A 14,447-nucleotide genomic window follows, 5' to 3' on the forward strand; every position below is an offset into this window, starting at 1 on the left:
AAAAATAAGAGTCCCATCAGGAATGATCCATCAGCTCACATTCCCCAGAATGCAGAGTCCTATGACTGCAAGAATCACCTCAAGATTAAAGCTAATCCTTGTCCCAAAAGGGTCTGTGGTCTCCATTCTTCACCTAAACCTTGTGCCCTCAGGAGACATGGAATTATGGTTAGAGAGGCCACAAAGACATTGGTTTATTTAAATGTGTTTGGGGAAGAGGGGGCTGAAGCAGAAGGAATTGTTAAGTCTACTTCACATGTTAAATCAGCTGCTTTAAAAAGGTATGAAATATTTATGTGGTGACACTCTGAAGGTCCAGGACTGAGTGTGTGGTACCTTGAGACTCGATTTATAGATTGATGCTACTGATTTATTCCCCTCTCCCCCCCCCCCAGTTTGTATGTAAATCTTAGGAATTTAATTACAAGATTTGAGGAATGTATTTCAGGATTGTGTACAAGAAAGGATGGAAAACAATGCTGATGGTGTTAGTGTCTCAAAAAACCTAGATTTCCAGACTTGGGATGATAACCTGAGTGAAGATCAAATTCCTGGCCAGCAGTGCAAACCAGCTGGTGGCTGAAAAGAGAGGGAACATTTTATGCATCCCAGGATTTTTAAGTGAGAAGAAATGCTCTTTCAGAACAGTTAAAATAAAAAACTAGAGTGAAAAAAATAAGACAAGCATCTCATCTCACATCTCTGGTGATGGAGGATGAGCCTGGGAGTGATGACACACTGCCTCTCCTTTATCAGATTATGCTCAAGGAGCCAGGCTACTCCTTCCCAAAATCCATGTTTCTGATCCATGGAGATGACACTGCTCTCTCTGCACTAACACACAGTCATTGTCAGTATTCCAAAACTGTTGATCCCTTATAGGGAGGCTGCCAGCTACCTAATGCCCAGCAAGAACATGCACAGCTACTGTGCATCCAGTGCTCTTCAAAGTAAATTCTTGTTCACAAGAGGGTTAAGAACATAAAAGACTTGTGTTTAACAAGGTGGTGGTTATGTGTCCATCTCATAGTGCCTGGGGTGCAAGAGGCAGTGCTGTGGGCCCACAGCTGTGGACTCCCTCAGTGGGAGAATTTGGCAGGAGGAGGGCACCCTAACATCAGGGCTGGGGCATTGGGGCAGTGCCTCATTCCAGACCCACGGTGGGAGGCGAGGACAGAAACAATGGTCGGAGGCGTTTGGCAGAGGACCTGAGGGGGAAAAAAAGTCCTCTCTTTGTAGCAACTGCATGGGCCACTTCACTGGGGCTGCTCCCACACGCCTGTGGCGCTGAATCGGGGAGTATGGAAAGACCACACACATCAAGCAGACTGTCACAGCCAAAAGCAGAAGTCTCCAGCCTGTGTTATCCATCCCCATCTTTGCCAGATGCAGAGCAAAGGGATTGAGAGCCTGTTCAAGAAGACTGCAGGAGCATGAGCTCTGTGCCAGTAATGCCTTTGGCCACCCTCATGCAGAGCCCTTTGCTAGGCTTGTGCTTGGGGACAAGGACATGAGTGGTGGGTTGCAAGAAGGCTGGACAGGGGAGAGGGTGAGAAGAGGCAAAAGGGAGGTGGGGCAGCAGAAACAGCAAACCAGATGTGTTTCAGTTTGGTTTTGCAGGATGGGAGTACAAAAATAAACTAGAGGTAACTGCGAAGAACTGGGGTGCAAAAGGGCAAACATACCATGAAGTAAATGAAAACCTCTTGAGCTCAAGAACTCTGGAGAACAAGCCCTATTAGGAGCAGCTGAGGGAGCTGGGGTTGTTTAGCCTGGAGAAGAGGAGGCTCAGGGGAGACCTTATTGCTCTCTACAACTCCCTGAAGGGAGGTTGTAGCCAGGTGGGGGCTGGTCTCTTCTCCCAGGCAACCAGAACCAGAACAAGAGGACACAGTCTCAAGCTGTGCCAGAGGAGGTTTAGGCTGGATGTTAGGAAGAAGTTCTTCGCCATTGGAATGGGCTGTCCAGGGTGGTGGTGGAGTCACCATCACTGGAAGTGCTTAACGTAAGACTGGATGAGGCACTTGGTGCCATGGTTTAGTTGATTAGATGGTGTTGGGTGATAGGTTGGACTCGATGATCTCAAAGGCCTTTCCCAACCTGGTTAATTCTGCGATTCTGTGACTTGAACTGCAGCAGTGGAGTGTGCCCTAGCCCTTGCAGCCAGCTTAGGCAAAAGGTGAAAATCCCATTTTCTGACCAGCAGCACCCCTGGGATTTTAAGGACCAAGCATGAATATCCTTCTCCTGGGCACTGATGCAAAGGAGGAAGACAAATAATGATAAGAGGTCTCCATCTGCTTCTTCTAACTCTGACAAAGATATTGGACATGTATTTACAGATCAAGCTTTCCAGGTAGAGTGTTTTTCATATTCCTCCTCCCCCGAAAAAAACCCAACCATCCACTAACCATCAACTAAAAACCAACATCAAAACCCATGGGGAGGCACAGGGTTATGGTATTTTCTGGATGTAGCCCATGCTATTACCTCTGTAGCAAGGCCTAAATAAAAATCAGGCATTCCGGGAAAATCAGAACTAAAAAGCCTTGGCTCCCTGAACAATGGTGGGTAGACACCTCTGCAGATAACTGGGACAGCTGTGCACGTGGATGTGTGCCCAAGGAAAGCTTCACGATCTTGTTAGCTACATGTCACGCCACGTGGCGAGACACATGAGTGCAGGAAGAGGCAGGGAGAGGCACCCTCCAGGACCAGTCCCAGCACTGACAGACTTCACGCCCACGCACAGACAACCTGACTACAGCCAATGTCTTCACAAACCCTCTACTCCCTCTCCTTCCCTCCTCACCACCAGTTCTCCCACGCAGGCTTCTCGTCTTCAGGCATTTCCCCAAAACCCAGCTCAGACTTGTGCCAGCCAGGGACAGTCCTCCTGTTGCAGCTCCCTGACAGCCATGATATCCCCCCACAGCTTCTGCACTGCAGTGCAAGCAAGTACACTCCCTGCAGGAACCCGTGGGTGCACTGGGTGGGAGTTCTTGGTGCAGACTGGGCTCAGAACCTTAGAGGTTTTCAGAGCTCCCCCAGAGGCCCACAAACTGACCTGGAGCAGTGCTGAGCTAACACTCTCCCAGATGAGGATCTGGGGAGGCTTTTTCTGGTTTGTTTAAGAAGTCATAGAGGCACAGAGAAAACTGACACCCATGATTTGGATATCTAAACCAATTCTTTCTGCTCTAAACCAATTCTTTCTGCAGCAGGCACAAGAAGGTTAAAAAATGTCATGTTTGCAAAGCCTTAACTCGTGCAGGCTCAAAACTGTATTTTAGGGGCTACGCCTCAGTTATGCCAACTGAGATAAGGAGGATTTTGGACAGCCAGAATACAGGGACATGAAATACAATTTTGAGTACAGGGGAAAAAGGAAGGTTTCAATAACACCACTGCTGAAGTGCTCTTCCCTTGTTTTCAGGAAGGTGAGGGATGGTTGCCACTTCTGCATCTGCATGCTGCAAGCCTCAGGCACCAGAGGGGATGGTGAGGACTGGCTGCTGCTTACTGAGATTTTGAAAGATTCTGACGAGTTAGGCAAGCCTGAATTATCACATTAGAAAGAGCATGAAGACTTAAACAGCCAAGTTAAATATCAACATCGTGGCAGAATTACTGTCTCTGAAAGCAGGCATGCACATCTGGAACCCCCTCTCCAAAATATGACAAATAAAGCTCTGCCAGAAGCAGGGGGGCACGGGGACCACTCTGCATCCTCACACTGTGCTGGGAGGTGACAGGCTTACCTTGTTTGGAGCTGACGTCAGAGGGGATGTGAGATGGGTGTGACCCTGGGGAAAAGTGCTCATCGCTGTAGGTGATAAGAGGGGTGAGGGGGTGAACCGCATGAGAAGGTTGTACCACTGGCACCTTGTTTGACTGCAAGAGAAGAAAAGACATTCAATTAGTTGTCAGCGAGGTGGGGCTTCTGCATTGCAAATAATAATAATAAAAAAGACACTTCCAAAAGGAAATTTTTACATATTTATGTTACTGCAAGGAGGGGATGAATGGACAGAATTACACTGGGGTGTAACTAGATCCGTTGCTTGAATCAGCATCCTTGAACCACTGTTGCCTGAGGAGTGATGTGGGCATTGAGGAAATGCAGGGAAATGGATGTGGACTGGGAGCAGGAGGAAACGCATTTGGGGGACATGGAAACAAAGCCAGGGATGTGGCAGCTGGAGACCTGCAGGGTAGAAGGAGCACCATGCCAAGCAGACACACACTGTGGACCAACGACTACCACCGAAGCACAGCAGACCCAGCAGAAGAGCTGAGAAAACATTTTGGTTACTATATAAGCATTAAAAAAGGGATTAAAGTGTAGGTTTGCCACATCTCCAGCCTTAAGAGCAACACAAGCTTCTTCAGCTTCACTCTTCCATTGTTCTCCTGCACAGCTGTGGCACAGCACAGTGGGGACAAGCCCCTGCCATTGCCAGAGGGTACAGCAGATTTTTGTCCTTACAAACTGTTTGAAATATCTCAGTCTGTGCAGCAGATAACTGAAAACCCACCCTTAAAGCCTAATTTCATATATAAGAGGTTGGCAGTGGCCTCTCAGAGGGGCCATTCAGGAAGGAGACTTTGCCCAAGGACAGCTGTGAAGCTTCTTGCCACATCAAGCCATCAGAGTGCTGCAAGTGCCTGAGAGGGTCCTGAAATGGATGTCACAAGGGAATGTCCACACAGTTCCCATCTGCACTTCCCACAGAAGTGCAGAGGAGGGGGCACTTGGTGTAGTGAACGGACATCACCCAAAATCACATTCTTGTATGGAAGCTGCAAGACAATAGGATTTATTAATCCCAATGAAACACTGCTGTATTAAAGCTGCTTGAAACACAGGGCTGCCCTTCCCATGGCAGGATGAGCTGCAGCAATGATACCAGCACGTAATGGGAGCTTCTCCTTTTTACCTCGTCACTTCACCCTGCCACTTAGCAAATATATCTATGGCACAAACAGGTTTTCAATAATTATTTTTTTTTTAACAGAGGCAATCAAAACCCCTGTCCTTCAGACAGAAATGCTGATAAAACTCACCAAGGGTAGCCTGTCAAATACAGCGAAGGTAGCCTGTCAAATATAGTGGATTGTAAACACAAAATAATTCAAGAGTCCAGTTAATTCTCTTTGAGTTCACTATTGAAATCCTAGCATAAATAGATGTTAGGACAATACTCCAAATACAAATCCAGGATTTCTCTGGTCCTCTGGAAGCAGAAGGGTTGTTAAATGGACAACCAAATTTATTGTTAAGGCTGGTAGGAGTAGAGGAAAGGGAGCAAATGGGAACCAGTACAGTGTTTTCTGCTTGTCTTGTTTCCAGAGCACCACCTTAAGGAACTTGCATTAGTAGGCAGTATCTTCTTAATGTCTGACCTATCCCTCCAGTCATATAGCTCAGAATCTGGTGCCATGAATTTTTGCTAAATTATGCTATCCTTGCTCTCCTCTTAATTTTACGGTTTTCAACACAGATTTGCTTTCCTGTGGGAAAGAGATAAGAACCTGAGGATTTTAATTTAAGCTTCGGCCTTGTCTTATATTTCGCAAGATGGAGAGAAAGCAGCGCTAGTAGGTGTTTGAAACACAACAAGCATTAGGTCCATTTTTGTGACCAAATAACAAAAGCAATATGAATTCTCAATAATACCTATGAGTTGAGTCGTAAAGGGGGTAGCTTATTCATCTCCCTTGTTTGTATAAATTTAGCAAAACCCAGATGCCAACAAATTGCAAATCAGGCCCGAGTCTTTAGCTGAGACTTGCAAGGCCAGCCCACCGTTCAACAATTACTTTATCAACAACAAAGTGTGCATGATGAATAAAGATCAAGCAGTAGATGTATTTGGGTCACACACACACGCAGCTGCTAATCAGCATTAATTTCTCCAAATTTAGTAATTAACATTTTGTATTATGCTGGATGTAATTGTCATGCACGCCCCCGGTATCAGGATTCCTTGCGTTCAGAAATCGCCCGTTTGTACTTCCAAGCAAGCCAATCCCCGTGCCGCCTCTCTCTCCAGCATCCTGCAGATTTTATTTTATTTTCTAATTCTCGGCACCTTATCCCCTAAGCCCACGGCAGTGGCTTTCAATGGGCAAAGGAACCGTGAGAAGTCAGGAGAAAAGCAAACCGCTTGTCAGCAGACTTAAAATTAACATATAAACGGGCTGTATCTCCCTTAAGAGCATTTGGGGGTCTTCAGAGCCAGAAACTGGGGGAAATAAATAAATAGCAACAATAATAAAAAGCTCTCCGGCCCACCTGGCCCACACCACTTTGGACCTAGGGAGCTAAATCCTCCTGGGCAACCCAGGTCTGTCACCAGACTGGGGCGTGGTGGACACAGGCCCGCTCCCTCCGTTCCTGCCGAGATGACCACAGTGAGTGGCAGGGAGAAAACACACAATGACACGTGCAAAGCAAAACCAGGATGAGAAAGGCCTGATGACACATTGTCCAAAAGCCCTACAGACTAAATCAGTTCTGCTACAGATTCTGCTCCACAAGGCAACCCAGATGGGTTATCTGGGCCCTCGTCCCACTCAGCTTCCAGGGCAGGAGACCAGCCTCCTATGCAGACCTGGATGACCCTCTCACTGCCTTCTCAACTCCTACCCTGGGGCAAGGGGAGAAGCATATTGGCCCCATGAATCCCAGGGCTAGAGGACCACGTTGGCCCCATGAGTCCCAGGGCTAGTCCTACAGATGTTGGATGCTGGCCTGTACCCTTTTCCCTCATGTTGTCATGATGATAACACAGAAGCTTCTTCCACTGCCTACTGCTCCAGTGGACATTACTGGCCCAAAGGCTTCTCAGGGCCAAAATCCTACCTCATGCTGATGTACAAGACAGTGCTGATTACACTCCTCCTACCACAGCCCAGAGTCTTTGCCCACAGGCTTCCTCCTTCTCCCACAAACATGCCATCCCTACTATGTTTATCTCCCCAAATCCTATGAAGATGGTGCATACAGCTGCAGAAACACTTGACAGAGACCTGAACCCAGGGACCACTCATCTGGGTCAATGCATGAAGGGTGAACTTGGACCCTCATGCTTCCCTCAGCACCAGCTAACCAAGCCAGCAATCACCACAGCTCTCCCCAGCACACTGGTGACATTTACATCTAATATAGACATGGTTCATAGAGCACCTTTTCTCCTCAAAATCTCCTGCAAAAGCTGGTAAGTCCACATACTTTCCATGAGACCATTGCAAAATTGCCCATTGTCCTGCATGAGGTTCTTCAATATTTCACTACATAAATTACACCTGATCCACCCACCAAAACACAGTATTTTGGTGCAAGTTGGTAGTTAAGCAGCTTCTAGGAACACACTAAAGCAGATAAGGATGCAAATCTTATTTCCAAGACAATCTCAAGTTGGATGTTTGTTGAAATGGTTCCTAACACAGCTCTGATGCATGCATATGGTGTACTACCACACCACATTAGTTTGGTTCTCTTCATTAAACTGTGAGCCTAAGCTTCTTTACACAATGTGGAGAGTAAAGGAAATTGAATGTACAGCCTATGCCAAGATCTGCAATCTGGAAAAAAAGAGAAAAAACAACTACAAATGAGGACCTGTGGTTTACAAACCTGAAGGCCTTCCATAATACTTTAAAGCATCTTGTCATGCTTGCAGCACAACCTGTTACAAAGGTTAAAGTTTAATGGCAAAGGGGTCACCCATTCTCATTGGCCTGAGGACATCCAGCTGTGCCCCACAGGACCCAGCTCAAAGGGACACTCACTCCTGTTTGACTAAACCTTGGTAGCCTCTTTCACGGAGGTCACTCGTCCACTAAAGCTGCAGTCTTGCAGCACAGTCACATCCTCTGAGAATTTTCCTTGGACTCAAGGCACCTCTCTCTCCCTGGCCCTCCCCAGGGCACTTCTGCTTCTTGGACATTTTCTCATCAACTTGGTCTTCACAGTCAGTATCTTTGAATCCTCCCAGGCATGTGCTCAGGTGAAGTGAGGCAGTGCAGGCAGGGGATGGTTCCCTGAAGGGACACCAACAGGGCAAACAGGCAAGGCTAGGAGAATATACATATACTGGAAACAGCAGGAGCTGAATTATTTGGCCAGTTAAGGCTAGGATGAAACTACTCCTTGGTTTTACAACTGACCTGAAAAAAACCAAAATCCCTCATAAAATGTTGGTGGGCAAAGGGTAAGCGCTCAGGGGGAAGAAGACTCTGACCCAGCAGTAAGCATTATCCCAGCAGGAGCTTCGCTGTGCGCTGCACACTGGTTTAAAACTATTGCTGTGTTAAAGTAATGCAGGAACAACTGCCCAAATCATCACAACAGCAAACGCTTCCCTTGCAAACAGCAGTCATTATGGTACGGGTTGACCCACACTCAGGCATCCTGGGCAGAGGAAGAATGGGGCAAAGAAATTCCCTGTCCATGGCACTGGCACAGCTCTTGTCAGGTGGCAATGCCATACCCAGATTCACAGAATTACTCGCCATTTTGAACCTGTGCCTGTCCTTTCCTCCAAGGAGTACCCTTTGAGACAATTTAAATTAATCCCCAATGAGCTCCCTCTCAGATTCCATCTGAATCCAGGAAATTTCCCTTGTTCTTGAAATGCTTCTGAAGAAAACCAGGATGACCAGAAAAAGATAAACCCCAAGGCCTTCCCAAAGAGCTAGCTACTGCTTCAGTGAGTGCCTGCACCTGTAAGGTATCCTGTGTGCAACAAGTGTGCAAAAACTATAAAAAGCCTGAGACAGCCATGGCAAAAATGCCTGTAGGTCAGCGCCAGGCGAGGCAGGCGGCTGGCAGCTCCTGCTGGAGCTGCAGGGACCATTTGTTCCAGCTGCTGCACAGAGAAAGATATTAAATTAACGACCCTTCAAAGGACACACATCTACAAAGGAGGTCAGAGACGGGCAGGGAGGCTAGCAGACCACAGCGAGAAAGTGAGCCCATGCACACAAGGCCCAAGTGTCCCTGGGTCAACATCCAAAGAGGTGCCAGGTTGGGTTTTGATTTGTTTTTCCTCTTTTCTTTAAACACAAAGCTGCTTCTAAAAAGCCAGAAAGGGCCACAGCCTGTCTACTTTTCACCTCCTGTCAACAAGTTGTGCATTTGGTATAGGCACAAGCAGATGGTCTTATCAATTCAGACTAAAATAAGCCAGTGGAAAAAAAACCTTAAGGATGGAGAAATGCACGCATTCCCTTCCACTCCTGAAGGAATAGGTCATTTTGCAAAAGCATGGCTTCAGGTTTTTAACAGCAAATGTCAAATGCGTGGGGAAACACAGCAACAGGAAGCTCCTCAAAAAATCCCAACAAAACAATTATCCCCAAACTTATCCCCAAAATTATCCCCCAAACAATGATTTGTTGGAAGATTTGAGGATGCCTTGACCTGATGAGAGAAGTGAAAATCCATCCCCTTTTTAGCCTGTTTAACTTCTAGTTTCCAGAGCCCCGAAACCATCCTTAGGCAGAAGGTTTTAGCAAGCCCAGAGGATAGCCATTTCAGTTGCCCTCTCAACATAGAAATAGCATTTTAATGGCTAAGTTAACTCTGCATTTATGCCTTTGCTGATAAGCTATTGTAATAAAAATGCAAGGCCAATAAGAACGTAGTTTTGGAGCACTCTCAAAACCAGGCCCATGTCCAGGTTCACCATGGTAAGCTTTACAAGGGACCAGAGAGGGAAGAAGAGGTGCTAAGAGTGTCTGGGCCAGAGCTTGTTACCCATAGGTGAAACAAGCTCATCAACACCAGGACTAATTGCAAATACAATTTGCCACCTTCCTGGAAGCCATTGTACAATCCCTTCCCACAGACAACTTTGCAGAGATGCAGCAAGCTCAATATAGCGGGAGCCCAGTTCACTGTCCCCAAACCATTTATTTAGAGCAAATAGTTTTATGTCCAAAGCCAATCTTGTTGTAGACTTTTGACAGACTTTACGCTTTTCAAAATCCTTTTCAATCATTAGAGGGTTCAGTTGGGAAAATGACATAGCAGATATGGAGGTGGCAGATTTGTAACCTTACTTGTAGTGTCACCTGAAGCTAAAAGGAGCAAGGGTGGGAAAGCATGCTCATAGGAATATTCAGTTTAGAGGAAACAGAGGCTTAGGACTGTTGTGATCTATGAAAGCCAAATTTAAAAAGGCAAAGTCTTTTTAGCCTGCTTCACAACTTAGCAAGCAGAGGCCACTTATCACCCTAACCTTTCATGCTCACAGTGTGGGTGACACCCCAGGGATTCACCACAGTTAGGAGGCAAAGCGAAATGATGCATCCACTCTGATACAAAGGTTCGTGACTTTGCAACTGCTAACACTTATTCAGAACAAAACTAGAATCAAAATTGCACACTGAAGAGGTAAACTGATGGCCTGCTGAGGTCACTAAAAGTCCTCTTCCCAACATACTGTACTCAGTGCTTCACTACATAACTGAGTTCTATTTAGTCCTGGCAACCAGGAAAAGGGAGAGCAAGAAAGTTACAGTCATTTAAAGCTTCCCTTACTCAGGCAACTGCAGAGCCACAGCATCCCAGGAGAGCCTCTGCAAGAGATGGGGAGAAGTCACTTCGTCATCAGCAGGCAAAGGAGGCTGCCCAGACCACCTTTTTCTTTGGGAAGTCCAACAGCAAGCAACTGTGGCTACAATGCAGCTCCACAACCGACAGTGCTGTACCACCATCTGTGGGCACAAGGATCAGCACCTGAAGTGAAAAGGGTGTCTAGGCTGGAAATGAGGGCAGCCTGTGAGGATAGGCAAGAGGAATTTGAGCAAACCACTCTGCCTGAAGACTGAAGAGACAGCACACACTAAAAACTTCAGTACAACAGCCAGGGGAGAATTGCAAAGAAAAGAGTAAATGCGATTTGATAAAGCCTGGGATCAGCATCTATCTAGATGGATTACAATCAGTAACCGGATTCAGGTTAATTGCAGTGCTAGTGAGAAACCACTGTGTTAATGGCTTGTCTACAGTCTTGTTTTTTTCTGACTTCTCTCCCAACGCACAGCCCCTTCAATCTTGGAAATTTGTATAGAACACAACTGTAACAGGGTTTGGGTTTTTTTTCTGAAAATTTGTAATAAACATTTGAGCTCCCTCAAGACAGCTTTAAAAACAGGGGTGTTGAATCTCTGACAGAAACAGGCTTTATTTCAGGTATTCATTAAGCACTTCCGTGAAGTGATTAAAACACACCCAGTATTAAAATAGCTTATTAGAAATCCCCTGCTATCTCCATTTTCTTCTCTCCCGCGACTTCTTAATTTGTTTGTTCTTGCCTGCTCAGGAAGGCTGTCAGGAGACCTGAAGCGCTGGTGAACCACACAGGGAGCCAGGCAGGGCTTGTGAGGCTCCGATGGGGAGAGGACAAGCCCATTTCTCTTCAGGTACTGCAAGTTCACAGATACACAGATTGCACTTTGTTTTGCACAGCCCGTTACTTTTCAAACTATCTACTAACAACTGACAGGGCATTAAAATTGCTAGCAAAGCCACATGCTCACAGGGAAAGCTTTCCCTGTTACAATATTTTGCAATGTTTTATTTTGTTCTCCAAATTCAGCAGTGAGTCCTGTCTGATACCAATTAATTGCCAGTAAGCATCCCACAATTTGCCAGCCGATGCTCATTTTAAGCTCCGGTTCCCGTGCAATGATCTGTTTAACATTGCCCTGAACATTTAATCTTTATTCCCTGATGTAAATGCATGCACCCAGAAGCCTGTACACAACAAGTGGCAGCCTCCAGCATCAAATCAAACACTAGACCTCAAGGGTCAATAAGCACTCCCAAAACCTGGTAAATGGGACCACTGGCACATGGGACACAGCACTCCTGCTTCTGCCTGATACATCCTTATCACACGCAAGCCAGTAGCATTTCATGATCTACCCACAACTCTTTCTGTTCTTTACTGACCAAGGGCTGCAGAGGCACCACAATGTTTTAGCAAGCCTGGACTCAAGCCTCTGAGTCAGTCGCAGGGGTCTGGTTTATTAATTTCTTTAATGATAAGAACCACTGGCCTAAACCATCAGATGAAGCCCATGGCACATCACAGGAATTGGTGCCCACTGCCTAGCAGCTCGCCGGGACATGATCAGTAGTGGTGCTATGTTCCAGGAAGCTCCAGGGGTTTTGGGTGGGAGGAGATGCAGGAGCCAATTCCAGCATCACCTCCTGTGCTGCCCACAGCTGTTCCCTGGGGACAAGCCTGCTCTGGTTTATGTCACCAGAGCTGTCTGGTGTTAAGACAAAGACAAAAGCTTGTATTGCTTGCCTCAAGGTTATCAGGATCTCTGCTCACAACAACTCTGGCATTTTCTCCAGGGTACTCGGACCCATGAGCTGATGTGCCTCTTCCAGGCAAAAGGATGCACTTCTGTCCAATATTCAAATTGGGGACTGCTCTGCATGCTTGAGCACCCACTTAAATCCAGCACAGGAACAGCTCAGGCAAGCAAAACACCATCTGCTATATAAACATACAAGTTTTGTGTGAAAGCAGGCTGTGCAACTGCAGCCTCCTGTTCTGGCAGACAACATGCGTCACAGGATGGGATGACTTTTCCTCATTGGCCTTCTCATGTCCCACAGGATACAGACCCAGGCTCCTGGGGGGAACCAAGAAAAAAACCCATCCTGCACCCTGGTGACAGGAAGATGTCTTTCAGCACTGCACACAAACAGTGGACCAAAAGTGTTTGAAACAGGACCTCCGTTAAACGTATATACACTAATTCTATGTTGCAGCCTATTCAACACCACATGCCATAACAAAGACCATCAGAGGCACAGAGGACTGAGAAATGGAGCGGCTCCTATTGGAGTAGCAATTTTTAAGATGTGCTTGAATATTCTCAGTTGAGAAAATGTGAGGGTATAACATGCATTGGAAAGACATCTTAGCTCTGTCTTGTAGGAGATAAGGACAAAGGTTCGGGCACCTGTGCAAGCACCTGACACACCTTTACATGTCCAAAACCTCTCTTCACCATACCCAAATTTGCAGCTTAGAGCTTGGTTAGGCAGCAAGTGCTTACTTCTAGCAAAACAGACATCTGACTGTGCTGGCCATGCTGCCAAACGTAGCTGACATTTTTCAAAGTACTCCTGCCTCATCTGGCTTTGGAAAAAAAAAAGACATAGAAATGGATGTGAAGAGGGAGGAGCAATGAATTTGATGACATTGATGACTCCTCAGTCTGTCCTTACTCCCAGCAAGCCCTGCTCCCCACCATGCCATTGGAGCTGAAAGGCTCCTGAGGGGAAATTGCCACTGAGACAGATCCCTTCCAGCTCCACAGTGGGAGGAAGTGCTGCCCATGCTTGGCCAGGATGTGAGGGATTTTAGCCATTTCAGGGACATTTTCCAGCAGAAGTGAGCAGACCAGCTCAAAATCTGATGTCAACAGCCAAGGCTGTGTACCTGGTGTTAAGGGTGGTGGGAGCAAGCAGTGCCAGGTGGGAACAATGAAAGATGCTCAGGGTATGAAGGAAGCACCAGAGGGGCCACTTTTCCCAAATTCAAGGCTTCCAGGCACTGCTGACCCTGCATACACACTGGAAAAAGTTTTCAAGTAACTTCCCTGAGTCCAGCTAAACCGTATTAGCAGATTTATCCAATAACATGCAAATTCAGGTTTTAATGAAAAGTCTTTAAGTCCAAGCTCTAAGTGATTTGGACTTTTCTGCTAATGGCATCTGCTAATGACCAAAGATTTAATGCATCAAGTCTTAGCATACATCAGTGCAAACAATATAACCATTTAGTGGAGGTAAAAGTCATCTCATTAGACATCCGTCACTGGATGTGGGCAAGATGGTCCAAAGGCTTAAAATAAAATATTCATTTTTAAAGTTTTTTTTAAAAAATTAAATAATTAAAAAATTAAAAATCCCTGCAAATGTATAAATGATTAGGGCCAAAAGTAGCAGACTGCTAAAGCTTCACTAGGATTGAAAATGCAAACTGCAACGTTTATCTGGAGGTAAAACGCATTTGCAAGTACTTAATTTCTGCAGCACTACTGTTCCACAGAAGGCAAAACCAATTTTAACAGGAATTAAAGCAACAGGGCCCTCCAGAAACAGGATGTCTCTTAGCCAGGTTATTTGAACCATCAGTAGAAGGTCACAACAGGAATTATGTCTCTACCACATTGTGCAAGATGATTTCAGTACAAACAAAAGCGTTGAAAAGCTAGAAACTTTGGTTTTATAGATCAGTCCCACAAGGGTTCGTCAGGTCAGCGAGGAACAAAGCCATGCTCTAAAATTATATTTATATGCAGCTAAAAATATAAAAATCACAGCACACAGATGAGCAGAGAATGACTCGAATAAGGCATGAGCACAGAGGAGCAGGGCTGCAAACACCTTTTTGCCCTGAACCACT

The 14,447-nt window shown here is 46.1% G+C and overlaps 1 protein-coding gene across 4 annotated transcripts in view; it reads right to left on the reverse strand.

Annotated features, from left to right (window-relative positions):
* LEF1 (lymphoid enhancer binding factor 1) overlaps positions 1-14,447 on the reverse strand; it is a 70,938-nt gene that overhangs the window by 26,350 nt on the left and 30,141 nt on the right. For all 4 annotated transcript variants that reach the window (XM_068136893.1, XM_068136890.1, XM_068136894.1 and 1 more), the window contains exon 4: positions 3,762-3,894. In XM_068136893.1, the coding sequence (XP_067992994.1) occupies positions 3,762-3,894 (133 nt within the window). The remainder of the gene's footprint in view (positions 1-3,761; positions 3,895-14,447) is intronic.

The sequence above is a fragment of the Melanerpes formicivorus genome, unplaced genomic scaffold, assembly GCF_026170545.1.
Source record: "Melanerpes formicivorus ecotype bairdi unplaced genomic scaffold, bMelFor1.0.p_v2 SCAF_4, whole genome shotgun sequence".
NCBI classification, from domain to species: domain Eukaryota; kingdom Metazoa; phylum Chordata; class Aves; order Piciformes; family Picidae; genus Melanerpes; species Melanerpes formicivorus.